Here is a 16510-nt window from a genome sequence, read left to right as displayed (position 1 = left end):
TGCGAGCCAGACCTTCTCGTCCAACATCAGTGCCTGACCTCACCAATGCTTGTCTAGAGGAATGGTCAAAAATTCCCATAAACACACTCCTAAACCTTGTGGAAAGCCTTCCCAGAAGAGTTGAAGCTGTTATAGCTGCAAAGGGCGGGGCAACTCCATATTACATTCATGTGCATGGAAAGGCAGATGTCCCAAAACTTTTGACAACATAGTGTCGCACACCATCATCAGTGTGTGACTTAGAGCTCCCCCTAGAGGTAAAAACGAATCACAACATGCACTCACCTTCAAATACGTACAGGTGTTCCTGCCTTCATTTCCTGTCTCATTGTCCCATTGAGAGCATGAGCAATACAACATTTGAAAAATGGAATAAAAAATAAACAAATTTTAAAAGAACAAACTACAAAAATAAACACGTTTTCTATTATCAGCTGCAGTTAATTTTCTTAATAAGCTGTAAGAAATTACTCTGGTGAAATGTATCTGTCTGTCTTTAAAAGCAAAGTATACTTTCGTCTTGTTTTTGTTTGACATTTCAGACTGGACATTCAAAGGCAGCGGTCTGCTGTTTGCTAAATCACGTGTACACTGTGTAACCGGATACACCAGGCTAATAAAACATACTTGTCATCTAAGCATGCTTATAATGAATTCCTCCCTGAAATAGAGATAAAGACAGGGGTTAATGTGGGGGAGTGAAGAAGGTGGAGCTGAATACTGGTACTGGAAAATTATACAAATCCACATTAATGATATTTGTGTCGTGCAAACGTTCAGGAACCTAAAATGCAATTTTTAACAACTATTAGAACTCATTTTTGGGGAAAACAATGACTCTAACAGCCTTCATTAGTTAAAGAAGTGATGTTCCCACACCAGCCTTTGGTTTTCGCTCTATTGAATGGAAAAGACAAAAAATACACTGATCAGGCATAATATTATGACCTTATGATTGGTGTTGGTCCCCCTTTCAATGCCAAAACAGCTCTGACCCGCCATGCACTGTGTATTCTGACACCTTTCTATCAGAAAGACCAGCCTTCGCTCCCCATGTGCATCAGTGAGCCTTGACCACCCATGACCCTGTCGCCAGTTCACCACTGTTCCTTCCTTGGACCACTTTTGATAGATACTGACCACTGCAGACCGGGAACACCCCACAAGAGCTGTAGTTTTGGAGATGCTCTGATCCAGTGGTCTAACCATCACAATTTAGCCCTTCATCAAACTCGCTCAAATCCTTACGCTTGTCCATTTTTCCTGCTTCTAACACATCAACTTTGAGGACAAAATGTTCACTTGTCAGTGCTCAGAATGTTATGCCTGATCAGTGTATATATATAGCTCACAAAATGTATACTTCCATTTGTGGATACTTTTCTTTGGAGGAAGTTTTTACAGAGTGCTGACACTGGAGACTCCTTCCATAAAGCTACTTAAAAACCTACTTGTCAGGAATATATATATATATATGTTATGGAAAATACACTGATCAGGCATAACATTATAAGCAGTGCCAGATAAAGTGAATAAGACTGATGATCTCCTCATCATGGCACCGGTTAGTGGGTGGGATATATTAGGCAGCAAGTGAACATTTTGTGTTAGAAACAGGAAAAATGGACAAGCGTAAGGATTTGAGCGAGTTTGACAAAGGGCCAAATTGTGATGGCTAGACCACTGGATCAGAGCATCTCCAAAACTGCAGCTCTTGTGGGGTGTTCCCGGTCTGCAGTGGTCAGTATCTATCAAAAGTGGTCCAAGGAAGGAACAGTGGTGAACCAGCGACAAGGTCATGGGTGGCCAAGGCTCATGAAGGTTGGCCCGTGTGATCCGATCCCACAGACGAGCTACTGTTGCTCAAATTGCTGAAGAAGTTAATGCTGGTTCTGATAGAATGGTGTCAGAATACACAGCGCAGGACGGGTCAGGGCTGTTTTGGCAGTGAAAGGGAGCCCAACAAAATATTAAACAGGTGTTCATAATGTTATGCCTGGTCAGTGTGCCTATCGCTTTAAAAGGCTCTTCCCCTCGGTAGTACGCACTACTTAGGGAACCTATGGGATTCACACGATGGTTTGAACACTTGATCAGGGTCACTGGATTTTCTCATATCAACCTGGAGAGGAAAAGAAGATCCGAAGTCCATTATAAACGACTAGAAACGAGCAGAACAAGCAATCAGGATCATTATCATAGACATGTAACACTAAGGAATAAAAACTAAATAAACTGTACCTGGGTTAAAAGTCTCGGCTTTCGTTTGTCATCTAGTTCTAAATAATAAAATTAGAGGTTAAAGGTAACGCGAAACGGTGAAAAAAATATTCTGTTCAGAGTTGGAGCAGGCAAACCAGGTAAGCAGCTGTCACTTAAACATAAACATAAACATTAGCTTTATTGCTAAGGTCTAGCTAAGGGTTGCTAGCTGGCTAGCAAGTCGTAATGTTAGCTAACATACGGAATGCTAGGTGTCGTTAGCACTAGCCAACTTCTATGCACTGGAATACCGTTAACCGTTAAAGCTAGTTTGGTTAAGCGTCCATTGTTTATTTACTTATTTATTTAGTTATTTATTTACATTAAATGGATGTGGTTTATAGTCTTAAACGTTTGTTGGGAAGTCAGCCGTTGTTTAGCTTATTTGTAATTGTTTTGCTCGACCTCTATGATCTACTATGGTAGCTAGCGAGTTAGCTATTGACAACAGTTAATCTTTTAACACAGTTATAAAATAAAATAAAATATTAAAGGTTTACAAATAAATAAAAAAAGCAACAGAGCAGAACAAATAGTAAAAAATCCCTCTTGTCCTATTAAAAGTGCAAGCTGTCATGAGCAGGAAAATATACCATACTTATTGTACATTTAAAATATATATGTTTTATTAATATTATAATGACAATTTCATTCATGAATTATTTATTTGTATATAAATTATTTTCTATTTGATTTTTAAGCATACGATGTATACATTTAGCTTCTGTATAATTATTATTTAAATTAAAATAGTTCTGTGTGTAAATAAGGTTAAAATAATGAAATAAATATTCAATGTGTATGCTGTTAAACGTCTAAAATATGTCAGGTTAAAGGCAGAAAAAATATTTCTGAACAAATTTTACCAGACTGTAAATCAGTGCAAGGAGGGGAAAATATTAACATAATATTTGGTCAGAAGTCAAAAATGTGTTTTATTTTAATTTAATTTATTTTCTTATGCTGAAAGATTGACAATGACAAATGGGTTAAAAATATACCAGCACTCGCTCTAATGTCTTTTCAGATGTCACCTTCCTGTTTAAAAAGGTTGTGAGCACATACACTATATTGTCAAAAGTTTTGGGACGTCTGCCTTTACATGCACAAGAATGTAATATGGAGTTGTCCCGCCCTTTGCAGCTATAACAGCTTCAGCTCTTCTGGGAAGGCTTTCCACAAGGTTTAGGAGTGTGTTTATGGGAATTTTTGACCGTTCCTCTAGAAGCGCATTTGTGAGGTCAGGCACTGATGTTGGACGAGAAGGTCTGGCTCACAGTCTCTTCATCCCAAAGGTGTTCTGTCATGTTGAGGTCAGGACTCTGTGCAGGACAGTCAAATTCTTCCACACCAAACTCTCTCATCCATGTCTTTATGGACCTTGCTCTGGTGTGCAGTCATGTTGGAACAGGAAGGGGTCATCCCCAAACTGTTCCCACAAAGAGCATGAAATTGTCCAAAATGTCTTGGTATGACGCTGAAGCATTAAGAGTTCCTTTCACTGGAACTAAGGGGCCGAGCCCAACCCCTGAAAAACAACACCTGAACTCAATGATTTGAGGAGGTGTCCCAAAACTTTTGGCAATAATGTGTACAAGGACATAGATTCGTTTTTGTCAGACACCGTGATGTTGCTCCCACACCTGTACCTGTGTGTGCTGTTTTGTTACAGGTGTAGGTGCCATGCGTGGCTGTGTGTGGAGCTTTCGAGCTCTGTCTCCAGCCCTGCTCCCCTCCCACTCTCGGTGCTGTAGAACCCGAGCTATCTGCCATGGCATGCGGAGCTCAGTTCAGTTTTTCAGCACGGCTCCGGAAGCCCAGGTCGCACCTCTGCCCAGCCAGGCCCGAGTCGTGATCTGTGGTGGGGGAATCGTAGGAACATCCGTCGCCTATCATCTGGCGAAGTTAGGCTGGATGGAGATCGTGCTTCTGGAGCAGGGGAGGTGAATGTCGCACAATAAATATTTTTGTATGAGAGGTTTTGTTCTAATTCAAGAAAGATTTCAAATTCAGAATGATTTTGGTGGAGAATTATTCATTTATAGTAAATAAAGTAAAAAAAAGAAAAATAAAATAAAAGGTAGATCTGATTTTTATTGGCACATCCATCCATCCCATCTCCATTGCTTTATTTGATTCTTTTTTCTCTCCATCATTGTCATCCTTTCTTTCTCTCTTGAGTTATTCCATTTTCCCACTTATTTCCTTCCATTTCTTATTTTTCTGTCATCCTTTCCATTTCCATTAAGATACACATGTTGTAAATTCCAGTTTCACTTTTATTAATTAAATCTTTTTCCTTTTATTTATTTGTCTTGGTGCAAGCAGAAGATCTGGATCTGGAATTGTATTGCGAACACTCCACTTGAGAGAGATTAAACACATTTCTGTGTACAAAGCCTCAAGGTTCCTTTTCCAGTGTTCAAGTAAAAAAGCTGTTTGTTTTGTCCTGCAGACTCGGAGCTGGCACGACTCGGCTGTGTGCGGGAATAGTAAGTGTTGCCAAGCCCATTTTTATTGAGAGCCAGATGGCAGACTACTCGAATGCCCTGTATGAGCGTCTGGAGCAGGAGACCGGAGTCAAGACGGGTCAGTAAGACATGCACATTCACAAATGAAAAGCATTACAAAGAAAGCTTTTCTTAGATGAGGTTTTGTGTGCATGTTGTACAGCTTTCGCCAGGACTGGATCTCTGTGTTTGGCTCAGAATCAGGACCGTTTCCTCTCACTGAAGCGTCTGGCATCCAGACTTAAGTAAGTTCTTATTGTCTTGATCAGTGTCCGGGCACATGTTCACTGTATTGCCAAAAGTTTTGGGACGTCTACCTTTACATGCTGTAATGAATGTAATATGGAGTTATCCCGCCCTTTGCAGCTATAACAGCTTCAACCCACAAAGTTGGGAGCATGAAATTGTCCAAAATGTCTTTTCCAATGTTCCTTTCACTGGACCTAAGGGGCCAAGCCCAACCCCTGAACAACACCACCTCAATTCAGTGATTTGGAGGGGTGTCCCAAAACTTTTGGCAAAATAGTGTATGTGTGCGATATTACAGTTAAAAGAACTAATCAATCCTTATGATAGCCACCTCTTTTAATTTTTTTTCCATTGATGTTTCAGTGTTTTGGGAATAGACTGTAATATCATCAAACCCAAAGATGTTTCAAAGCTTCACCCCTTGGTGAACATTCACGACTTGGTTGGCGCTCTTCACCTGCCGGGAGACGCCGTGGTGTCGCCTCCAGACGTCAATCACGCCCTGGCAGTGGCAGCAGCAAGGCACGGTGAGATTAGTGCTTAAACCTCACTGATAGATTTAAAACATCTCTACTTTTGTGTTTAATTCTTTCTTAACACTCGGTCATAAATCTTTTGCAGGAGTCCAGATCCATGAACGAACGAGCGTAAACCAGGTTCTTGTGGAAAAGGGTCACGTCAAAGCGGTGGAGACCGACCGAGGCTCTATAGAGTGCGAGTACTTTGTCAACTGTGCTGGACAGGTTCGTCTGTTGAGACAGATTGTAGTTCCCTTTCCAACTATGGGAAAAAATTAAAGAATTGATAATGTTAAAATCTAGTGTGTATGTAGACCGATCAGGCATAACATTATGAGCAGTGAGAGGTGACGTGAATAACACTGATGATCTCCTCATCATGGCACCTGTTAGTGGGTGGGATATATTAGGCAGCAAGTGAACATTTTGTCCTCATAGTTGATGTTAGACGCAGGATATGGACAAGCATAAGGATTTGAGTGAGTTTGATGAAGGGTCAAATTGTGATGGCTAGACCACTGGATCAGAGCATCTCCAAAACTGCAGCTCTTTTGGGGTGTTCCTGGTCTGCAGTGGTCAGTATCTATCAAAAGTGGTCCAGGGAAGGAACAGTGATGAACCGGCGACAGGGTCATGGGCGGCCAAGGCTCACTGATGCATGTTGGGAGCGAATGCTGGCCCGTGTGATCCGATCCAACAGACGAGCTACTGTTGCTCAAATTGCTGAAGAAGTTAATGCTGGTTCTGATAGAAAGGTGTCAGAATACACAGTGCAGGACGGGTCAGGGCTGTTTTGACAACGAAAGGGGGACCAACACAATATTAGGAAGGTGGTCATAATGTTATGCCTGGTCAGTGTACGTTAAATTGGAAAAAACCATTAAAACCCAGGTTTTTCTAAATGAGAAAAGTCTTCAATAATAATAAAAAAACAAGTTATTACATGTGCTAGAGCTTTAAATATATATACATACAAGGTTGTGTTTCTTTTGTTGGATGTTATTGCAGTGGGCGTATGAACTCGGCCAGAGCAGTGAAGTGAAGGTGTCTGTACCTCTGCATGGCTGTGAACACTTTTACCTCCTCACCAAACCGCTCCAGGAACCTCTGCAACCCTCAACACCGGGTAACACACCACTAAACACACTCCATAGCGCTGTGAAAATATCTGCTGAAATATCCTGTAATCTGTTTGATTATTACTTAATTGAATTGTGTTCAGTTAATTGAATAAAAATGGCCATCTTCATTATTAGAAAAACTATACTATTGCAATATTTGTCTATATTTAATACGTTTCAGGGTTTTAAGATGCTTTTATATCTGCAGTCCAGTATTTAGGCCACAGCACACTATTTAGGTTCTTGGTATCAGTACAGTGTTTCACAGTCTGTTTTTTTTAAACAGTTACAAGCAATTATTAAAGTATTTAATTAAAAATATATGTACTGTATAATGATATCTGGGCAGATTAGAAGGTTGACCTGACTGTGTTGAATGTGACTCTGTGTAGTGGTGATGGATATGGATGGGAGGATCTATGTACGTACCTGGCAGGGCGGAGTTCTCTCGGGAGGCTTCGAGAAGAACCCCAAACCTATCTTCACTGAGGGTCGCAATCAGCTGGAGATCCAGAACATGCAGGAGGACTGGGACCATTTCGGTGAGTCCAGCTTTAGGACACATTTCCAGGTTTTAGGACGCTTTTACAATGCAGTGTGTTCTCGGGTTTTTACTGTTCTTAGGCTTCAGTCTGACTCTAATGAGGACAAATGGTTCGTTTGCAGTGAGAAAGCGATTCGACTCTGAATCGACTCACCTGCCGTGAAGGGGAATCAAGCATGACGTGTGATTTGTAGATGCTGCTAAACTAGAAAAAGGCTGTCTGATTTAGAGACTTGGACAAACAAGTAGAGAAAATGGGAGAAGGAGAAGCCTTTATTATCGGCACACATACATTACAGCACAGTGGAATTCTTTTCTTCGCATATCCCAGTTGAGGAAGATGGGGTCAGAGCGCAAGGAAAGCTGTGATACAGTACCCCTGGAGCAGGGAGAGGGTTAAGGGCCTTGTTTAATTGCTCAACATTGGCAGCTTAGTAGTGCTGGGGCTTGAACCCTGATCCTCTGTTCAACAACCCAGAGCCTTAACGCCACCACTGCCCGTGTCATTTTTGTGATCTCTATATGGACTTGACTGTTTGATTTGTAGACATTTTTTACATTGCTGTTCTTCTCACCAACGAATGAAAAGAGTTTTTCAGCCATACATGCATAATTTATTATCTGCAGAGTGAAGAGTGTCAGTTTCCCTCAGAAGAAACATTTAAAGCGCCATCACATTCACATTAAGCTTCTAGATCCTGACTTTATGGCTAAATCCTTTTCCAGAGCCCATGCTGAACGCCCTGCTGAGAAGAATGCCGAGCCTGGACTCATGTGAGATCCATCAGCTGGTGAACTGTCCCGAGTCCTTCACCCCAGACATGCGCTGCCTCATGGGCGAGACTCCAGGAGTGCACGGCTACTTCGTCCTGGCAGGCATGAACTCTTCGGGTCTGTCTTTTGCAGGAGGGGCTGGCAAGTAAGGAAGGAGCTAAACTGGCTTCGAAAGCTGGCTGTATTTCCTCATTTTGTATTTTTACTTCTGTTTTTTAACTCGACTCAGATATCTGGCTGAATGGATGACTTACGGCTACCCGAGTGCCAACGTCTGGCCTCTGGACATCAAGCGCTTCGGGAATCTGCAGAGCAGCCGCACTTTTCTGCGCCATCGCGTGATGGAGGTCATGCGTAAGTACGGAATAAAAGTGTAGTGTATTAAAGGAGTGATAAAAGTCTTACTAAAGCTTTTTTTTGTAAAATATTATGAAATGTGGGACAGTTATCCTGTTGGTTTTAATAAAGCAAACTCCAGATGAATTATTTACTACAGTAAACACCCCATGTGTTTTGTTTTGTCTCATATGTGCACTTTGCATGTGTGTGTATATATTTGTGTAATTTGTGTGTGTATGATCAGCTCTTTTACTTTATCTCAATCAGTTTTTTGTGTCCATTTCTCTCTGTGTTTGCTTTAGCCCTGCTGTATGAGCTGAAAGTACCGAGATGGGACTTCCAGACGGGCAGACAGCTGCGCACCAGCCCCCTTTATGATCGTCTGGACACGCAAGGGGCTCGCTGGATGGAGAAGCATGGCTTTGAGCGGGCCAAATACTTTGTTCCTCCAGGAAAGGGTGAGAGGCTGTTTGAGGATGTTTTTGATAGTTGTACACCACTTAATTGTTTTTTTTTTCTCAGTGTGATAAACAAGTTTACCCCAGACAATAACTAGACTCTGAGGGATCAATTCTGTTCTAACCAAATCTAAGTGTACAAACAGATAGTACACTTGTATTATTCTTGTTTTGCACTGTATGTAGTGTACATTATATTTGTATACAGTGTATATATACTCTACTCATGTACACCGATCAGGCATAACATTATAACCACCTGCTTAATATTGTGTTGGTCCTCCTTTTGCTGCCAAGACTGCACTGTGTATTCTGACCCCTTTCTATCAGAACCAGCATTAACTGCATCAATGAGCCTTGACCGCCCATGATCCTGTCGCCGGTTCACCACTGTTCCTTCCTTGGACCACTTTTGATAGCTACTGACCACTGCAGACCGGGAACACCCCACAAGAGCTGCAGTTTTGGAGATGCTCTGATCCAGTGGTCTAGCCATCACAATTTGGCCCTTCATCAAACTCGCTCAAATCCTTACGCTTGTCCATTTCTCCTGCTTTTAACATCAACTTTGAGGACAAAATGTTGACTTGCTGCCTAATATATCCCACCCACTAACAGGTGCCATGATGAGGAGATCATCAGTCTTATTCACTTCACCTGGCAGTGGTCATAATGTTATGCCTGGTCAGAGTACAGTCTGTACAAAAGTCTTAGCCAGAATGTATCAGCCAGTTTTCCTGGCACAAATTATATTTACTTCTCTAGTATTTTCTTTAAGTAGAAATATTTAATTTCATTATTTTTGAAAGTGTCATCACTTCACATTTCTTTGCATGTGCCTTGTCTTGTCCACAGTACTGTGCCTTTTGCCATGTAAGCTGTTTATTTCTGTCCTTTCCTTTAACACAGATTTGCTGGCCCTGGACCAGAGTAAAACCTTCTATAAGCCTGACTGGTTTGACATTGTTGGTGCTGAGGTGAAGTGCTGTAAGGAGGCGGTGTGCGTCATCGACATGTCCTCCTTTACCAAGTTTGAGCTCACTGTGAGTGACCGCCGGACTGTGCACTACTATAGATTTTTTTTTCTTTAGTCCTATTTATGCAGGATTAAATTGACATGGGCTTCAGGGATAATTTCCTGTTTACTGTGTTATTTTATTTACATCCAAATCGTTTATTGATGTTGTTTGTCTTCATCCTACAGTTTTTCATCAAATTTAAGATACAGTGATCATTTTAGTAAAACCTGGGAAAGCATTTTAATAGGAGAAAGAGAATGAAACTATTGCTTGGACACCGTTTAGTAAATGGAGTGCGGCCACATGACAACGTGAGGCAAACATACAGAGTAGTAGAAAACCTTTTTGTGGAAAATTTCTTGCTGTCTGGATGTTTTACGATGGAGGAGACATTTATTACAGCTGCTTGATGAACTAATCCAATCTGAAATACTTTTTATATATAAATGGCTTATTATAGTATTTCAATTATAGAAAATAACAAGACGTCTATATTCAAAAAATACTAAAGCATAATAAAAAGGTATTTCCTTGGTATAATAATAATAATAATAATAATAATAATAATTATTATTATGTTATTATAATTATTATTTTATTGTAGTTATATTAATAATAATTATGATTATAAATGAGTAATATAATAATATAAAAAAGCAAATATAATAATAATAATAATAATAATAATAGTAATAATAAATTAATTGATACTGTAAATACATAAAGACAAAACACAATTCTAAATGATTTATAAAATAACTGTTTTTTAAATCAGTTAAAAATATTTTAAAAATACTGAAGCATAATGAAAGGATATTTATCTGGTGTTTTTTATTTATATTACCGTTATTTAAATCAGTAAAAAAAATAAATAGCTGTATTTTCAATAAATTATTTTGATAAGACAGAACATTAAACAATACATGATTAGCTTACTAATCCAAAGCTAAATAAAATACAAAAATACAGAATTTAAGAGGGAGGAGCGACTCGTGGGTTCATGTGATCCGTTGCTTTATTTGTGTGCCACGTTACAAAGCGAATAAAATGTGGAGAGGAACTGAGGACGTGATTAACGTGATAAACGAATCAGTTGCCTGTGGATTTAAGGTCGGACTGTTCTGTTTTTCTTGTTCCTTATCAGCATGGCAGTAAATAAATAGAAGGCCCAAAAAACCTCAACAACACAAACTGCAATGTGACCACAACTCCCCCCCCCCCAACACTTTAGACAGCGAGTTTATTTTTCCATGAAGTGATGGAAAGAAACTGGAGTTTCTGGAGAAAAAAAATCTCTTTTATTTTCTTTCTTTTCTGTTGTTTTAATTATAAATAAAATAAAAAAATAAATTTAAAAACCTATTATGCATTGTTATTATATTTATTATTATTATTATTATTATTATTATTATTATAATATTACTTAAACATTTATTGCTTGTATTCGTTGGAAAGTTTGAAATGAGGTTTAGCTCCTGATTGTGCTGCCAGATTTAATCAATTAAAATGTCAAATTTTGTTACTAGTTTTATTTATTGAATGACTTCATCATTGACTCAGTTTTTCCCCCTGTCTCCATTCCCTGACCTTTCAGTCATCCGGAGGCCAGGCTTTGGAGCTGCTCCAGCGACTCTGCTCTAATGACCTGGACGTTCCAGTAGGACACATCGTCCACACAGGCATGCTGAACGAGAGAGGAGGCTACGAGAACGACTGCAGCGTGGTGCGCCTGAGCAAGAACAGGTTTGTCTGGAGGAATGGTAAAAAATTCCCGTAAACACACTCCTAAACCTTGTGGAAAGCCTTCCCTGTAGAGTTGAAGCTGTTACAGCTACAAAGGGTGACTCCATATTACGTTCATGTGCATGTAAAGGCAGACGTCCCACTTTTGGTCTAGCTCGCAGTCTCTGCTTTAATTCATCCCAAAGGTGTTCTATGGGGTTGAGGTCAGAACTTTGCAGGCCAGTCAAGTTCCTCCACACCAAACTCACTCATCCATGTCTTTATGGACCTTCCTTTTTTGCACCCCCAAACTCCAAAATGTCTTGGTATGAAGTTGAAGCATTAGGAGTTCCTTTCTCTGGAACTAAGAGGCCGAGCCCAACCCCTGAAAAACAACACCCGAATCCAGTGATTTGGAGGGGTGTCCCAAAACTTTTGGCAATACAGTGTATAAATACGCCATGTAATGAATAACAAATACAAATTCAGTCAACTCCAGGACCAGATGTAATTATTATCTATTTTTTTAAATATATTTTAATATGTAGTATTATATAAATATAGTTGTTGTTCCTCATCGTCCCTAAGGTTTTCAGCAGAGTTAAGATCAGGTTCCCTCATGTCACCATGAAACTCAGGGGCTTCATAATCGTAAACACACAAGGACGTTCTATATACCTGTGTGTTGGTGGAAACGGTTTGCAGAAGAACCACATATGGCTGTGATGACTGGGGGACACAAACCTTTGCCCATATAGAGTATAACACATTAAAAGCAGGTTAACATTAAAACAGTTTATAATTCTGCTTGATGAATTAAAGTCCTGTGTTTTTTCCTCCATTCTAGTTTCTTCATCATCTCACCTACAGATCAGCAAGTACATTGTTGGTCTTGGATTAAGAGACACATGCCCAATGACCCACAGCTCCACCTAGAGGACGTCTCCTGGAAATACACTGGTACAGCATAGGAAGTGGATCTATGACGCTTTTATGATTTTCAGTAATCATTCGTAGTTATAATAGAAGTTAACATCTCCTCTCATGCACCTTGCAGCTCTTAATCTGATTGGTCCACGGGCGATGGACGTGTTGTCCGAGCTCTCGTATGTCTCCATGACTCCGGAACATTTTCCCTCTCTGTTTTGTAAGGTAAGCAGCAGACTCCGCCTCTCACTCAGGTCTCGTCCTGATCTGTGGCTGATAGAATGACGTTTTAAATGAAGTCTGATCTCTAAAACACTTTCATTATAGGAAATGAGCGTGGGCTATGCTAACGGAATCCGAGTCATGAGTATGACCCACACGGGAGAGCCAGGCTTCATGCTGTACATCCCGATAGAGGTGAGGTGCTTTGAAATGTCCTGTATCACCCCGAACCCCTGATACTGGAGTGATATTTTAACCGGATTTGTCCCGTCCCCCCCCCAGTATGCACTGCACGTGTATAACGAGGTCATATCGGTGGGGCAGAAGTACGGCATCCGTAACGCAGGATACTACGCCCTGCGCAGCCTGCGCATCGAGAAGTTCTTCGCTTTCTGGGGACAGGATCTGGACTCGTTCACGACGCCCCTCGAGTGCGGTCGCGAGTTTCGAGTCAAATTCGACAAGGTTCGTAAAAGTAGTTTATCCTTTAGGGGCTTAGAATGGCGTTTGGATTGTGATCTCAAGATTTAGCAACAGTCTTAAGATCTATAAATAGCATGAAATGAACCAGTGTTTTATTTTAAAAGGTGAAATGATTGTTGTTTCTTTAAGTATTAAATCTGATGTTTATGAGTATGCTACAGAATGGGTGCAAAACTTTTTTTTTTTATGCAAAAATTATAAGATCAAGGACAAAAAAAAAACTCACATTACATTATATTTGAAGACATTTCCACAGTAAATTAATTAAAATAAAATAAATAATTATAAAAAATAAATGAATAATAATTCTAATCATTTAAATAAATTGTAATAATAAATAAAAAATCACATTTTTTAAGATTCAGCACATTATTTTAATTTCAGATTATATGCAATTATTAAAAAAATAATTTTCTTGTGATGTCTCATAAAACTTATTATAATGATATAACTGGTAATACATGACACAAAAATTATAATTCCTTATTTTTATATAATCCAGCATTAGGACCAATTAAATATTAAAAATAAAAAAAATAAAAGATTTCTTTGAGGAAGCAGTGTTTTTGCACTTCTGTATAATGACCCATATAGTGGCTATTTTAGAACAATTACAAAATAATAATTAATAATAATAATAAAAAATACATTCACTCTTATGGTTCAAGGGATCACAAGATAGTGAATGTATTTATTTATTTTTTGTATATTTCTGTAAATGTTTTTTTTATTTTCTTTCCTAATTCTCCATACAGTACAGCTAGCTTCGCATGACACTCTTCACTCTGTTTACTTTACTCCAGGACACTGATTTCCTGGGCAGGGAGGCTCTGTTGCAGCAGCGTCAGGAAGGAGTGATGCGGCGCTTCATCATGCTGGTCCTGGAGGATCACGACGCCGAGCTGGACCTGTGGCCGTGGTGGGGCGAAGCCATTTACCGTAACAGAGAGTTGGTGGGTGTGACCACCAGCAGTGCCTACAGCTACACCCTGGAGCGTCACGTGTGTCTGGGTTTCATCCACTCTCCCGGCGCACACGGCAGCGCCAACGTCATCACGCCCGACTTCATCAACCGCGGCGACTACGAGGTGGACATTGCCGGACACAGGTACCCAGCCAAGGCCAAGCTTTACCCGTTCAGCTCGCTGTTCGCTCAGCAGAGACGCCGCAAAGAGGACGTAGAGCTGAGCAACTTTCAGGGCAAGTAAATAGAGTACGGCTGCAACTACGGAATAAATACACCTCAGCTTTGTGTTTTGGTTTATTATTTTTCTTCTTCCTACTTTGCTTCCTAAGTGCAATACACATCATCATATGTGCTGTAGCATTAATGTTTTTCACTCCGGTCCTCAATGCCGGCTTTCTCTCCCTGCGAAGCGCATCGGTCTGCATTGCACAAGCTGCTCAGGTGTGTTTGGAGGTGAACTAGCTGAGGACTGGAGTGACAATCCTCTCTAAGCTGTGTATAAACCTCTGTTTCTGTGTTTGTGCACTGTGTTGTCTATATTTTTGCTTCTAAAGGAATACAGAAACACTAGAAAGGAAAGTTTTCTGTAGTTTTCGCTGGGAGCTACAGAGGGCGGAGATTAGAAGGAAAAATATCTGATTAATCCTTTAAATAATCCGTCCTGCAGGCTCTTTCTGCTCTTATTGAACAAATGCTCTTCTGTTATAACCTGAAGTCGTATATATTTTTCTTTCCTACCCTCTCCGACAATCCAGTCCAGATCGTCACGAAGACTCGCGTCGGTGTCTGAGGTTTTTTTGCACATGACAGGGTGAGACAGGGTGCCATTTTATCAGACGTGCTTTCGCAAGCCATTTTACAAATATATGTTCGAATAAAGAAATTATTTTTATATATAATATATATATATATATATATATATATATATATATATATATATATATATATATATATATATATATATATATATATATAAATACATGATGTACAAAATACCCTTTTGGAATGAAGAGTAGTGTATATAGCGTGTGTAGAAATGGCCGTTCGTATGTAAACACCTCCCCATGCCTGTTTGATGCACTTCACTGGAATCGCTTCAGACTTCAGAAGTATGAAGAGATTTTAATACTGAGGTGTATTTACTGATGTCGCACAACACAACGTGAGGCCGATTCGGCGGAGGAAAGAAGTGAGGGACGTCTCAGTCGGCCGAATCTCACGTACGGCTTTTATTTTAATTTTTTTCCCCCCTCTTTTTATTTTCTTTATTTCATCCACCTTCATATAGAAGTGATTCATTATCACAGTGGAGAGTCACTTAATCAGTATAACTCTGTTTTTCTCTGTGTGTGTGTGTGTGTGATGTTTTGCATATGACTGATGATAAAACATTAAAATGCACTGTCTAGAATTTATATCATTTTTTTCCCCCAGCGTTTTTCCCTCCTAGGTTTGACTTTTTTAAAAGAATTTAAATGTAATAAAAATTCAGACTTTAATTCTTTCACAACATTTAACTCGACAATTAATTCCCGTGGGTAATTGTTTCCCAGTTAAACGTATCTGTAATAAGCGATAAATGACTTTCGGTGACAAAGGTGCAAAAGTTTGTATCCCCTTCATAAAGAATGTTTATTTTTTTGGATGTTAGGTTTCCTCCTTCGCTCAATTTAAGACGATCTCCCTATTTAAATATAAATATATACTTGAAGGCTCTGTTAAAACTTTATACGCACCTTTTTTTCTTTGGTTAGATCGTCGTCTTGAGTTTGGAATATCGCAGATAAATTGTACAATCTGAGGTACGTTTTTGACATTTTTGTTCCCAGACTCCATTTTCTTTATTTTGGATGGAGGGGAGGGGTGTTATAAACTTTTGCTCTGAGCTCTACAGCTCTACCCCCCCCCACCCCCTGGGGTTGTACAGATTGTGTAGGATGTGTGTTGTGTGATTTAAGAAGGGATTTGTGTGAAGGTTAAACCTGTTCATCATTCTACATTTCCAAATATTTGGAAAACAGAGCTGTAATGAAATCAACTCGGTCATCGTCGGCGCACAGAGAGCGCTGGACACGCTGTTTACGTCTGTACTCCTTTGTTTTTTTTTTCAGCTGCTGTAACGTACGTGTCGTATGAAACTCCTGTTTGTCTCGTCTCTTGTAAACAGAAGAGGTTTGTTTAAGCTGTCCATCGGATTTCATGTATTTATACTCTACTGTACAGGTGTCTTGTATCTGTATTGTAAATAAATAAATAAACAAAACGGTGTTGTCTGACTCAACATCTGTAATGGTGTTCAATATAGATACACTGCATTGCCAAAAGTTTTGGGACGTCTGCCTTTACATGCACATGAATGTAATATGGAGTTGTCCCACCCTTTGCAGCTATAACA

The 16510-nt window shown here is 39.7% G+C and overlaps 1 protein-coding gene across 1 annotated transcript; it reads left to right on the top strand.

Moving 5' to 3' along the window:
- Window positions 1–2051: 2051 nt before the first annotated feature.
- pdpr (pyruvate dehydrogenase phosphatase regulatory subunit) lies at window positions 2052–16377 on the top strand. The gene is made up of 18 exons (XM_058387661.1): window positions 2052–2360; window positions 3935–4205; window positions 4718–4851; window positions 4936–5017; window positions 5385–5548; window positions 5643–5764; window positions 6548–6665; window positions 7053–7202; window positions 7931–8123; window positions 8208–8332; window positions 8620–8775; window positions 9685–9818; window positions 11389–11537; window positions 12364–12476; window positions 12574–12668; window positions 12771–12860; window positions 12948–13130; window positions 13952–16377. The coding sequence occupies exons 2-18, from the start codon at window positions 3946–3948 to the stop codon at window positions 14354–14356; spliced, it is 2673 nt and encodes an 890-aa protein (XP_058243644.1). The 5' UTR covers window positions 2052–2360; window positions 3935–3945; the 3' UTR covers window positions 14357–16377.
- Window positions 16378–16510: the final 133 nt, after the last annotated feature.

The sequence above is a fragment of the Hemibagrus wyckioides genome, linkage group LG04 (genome assembly GCF_019097595.1).
Source record: "Hemibagrus wyckioides isolate EC202008001 linkage group LG04, SWU_Hwy_1.0, whole genome shotgun sequence".
Taxonomy (NCBI): Eukaryota; Metazoa; Chordata; class Actinopteri; order Siluriformes; family Bagridae; genus Hemibagrus; species Hemibagrus wyckioides.
The sequence above is the reverse complement of the archived record's forward strand: the minus strand, read 5'-3'. Positions and strand labels throughout refer to the sequence as shown.

Excerpts from the sequence above, each read along its gene's own strand:
- pdpr (XM_058387661.1), top strand. The coding sequence starts at position 3,946 with ATGCGTGGCTGTGTGTGGAGCTTTCGAGCTCTGTCTCCAGCCCTGCTC. Across the intron at positions 6,666-7,052 it reads TCTGCAACCCTCAACACCGG|TGGTGATGGATATGGATGGG; the intron begins GTAACACACCAC and ends GACTCTGTGTAG. Across the intron at positions 8,124-8,207 it reads TTTGCAGGAGGGGCTGGCAA|ATATCTGGCTGAATGGATGA; the intron begins GTAAGGAAGGAG and ends AACTCGACTCAG.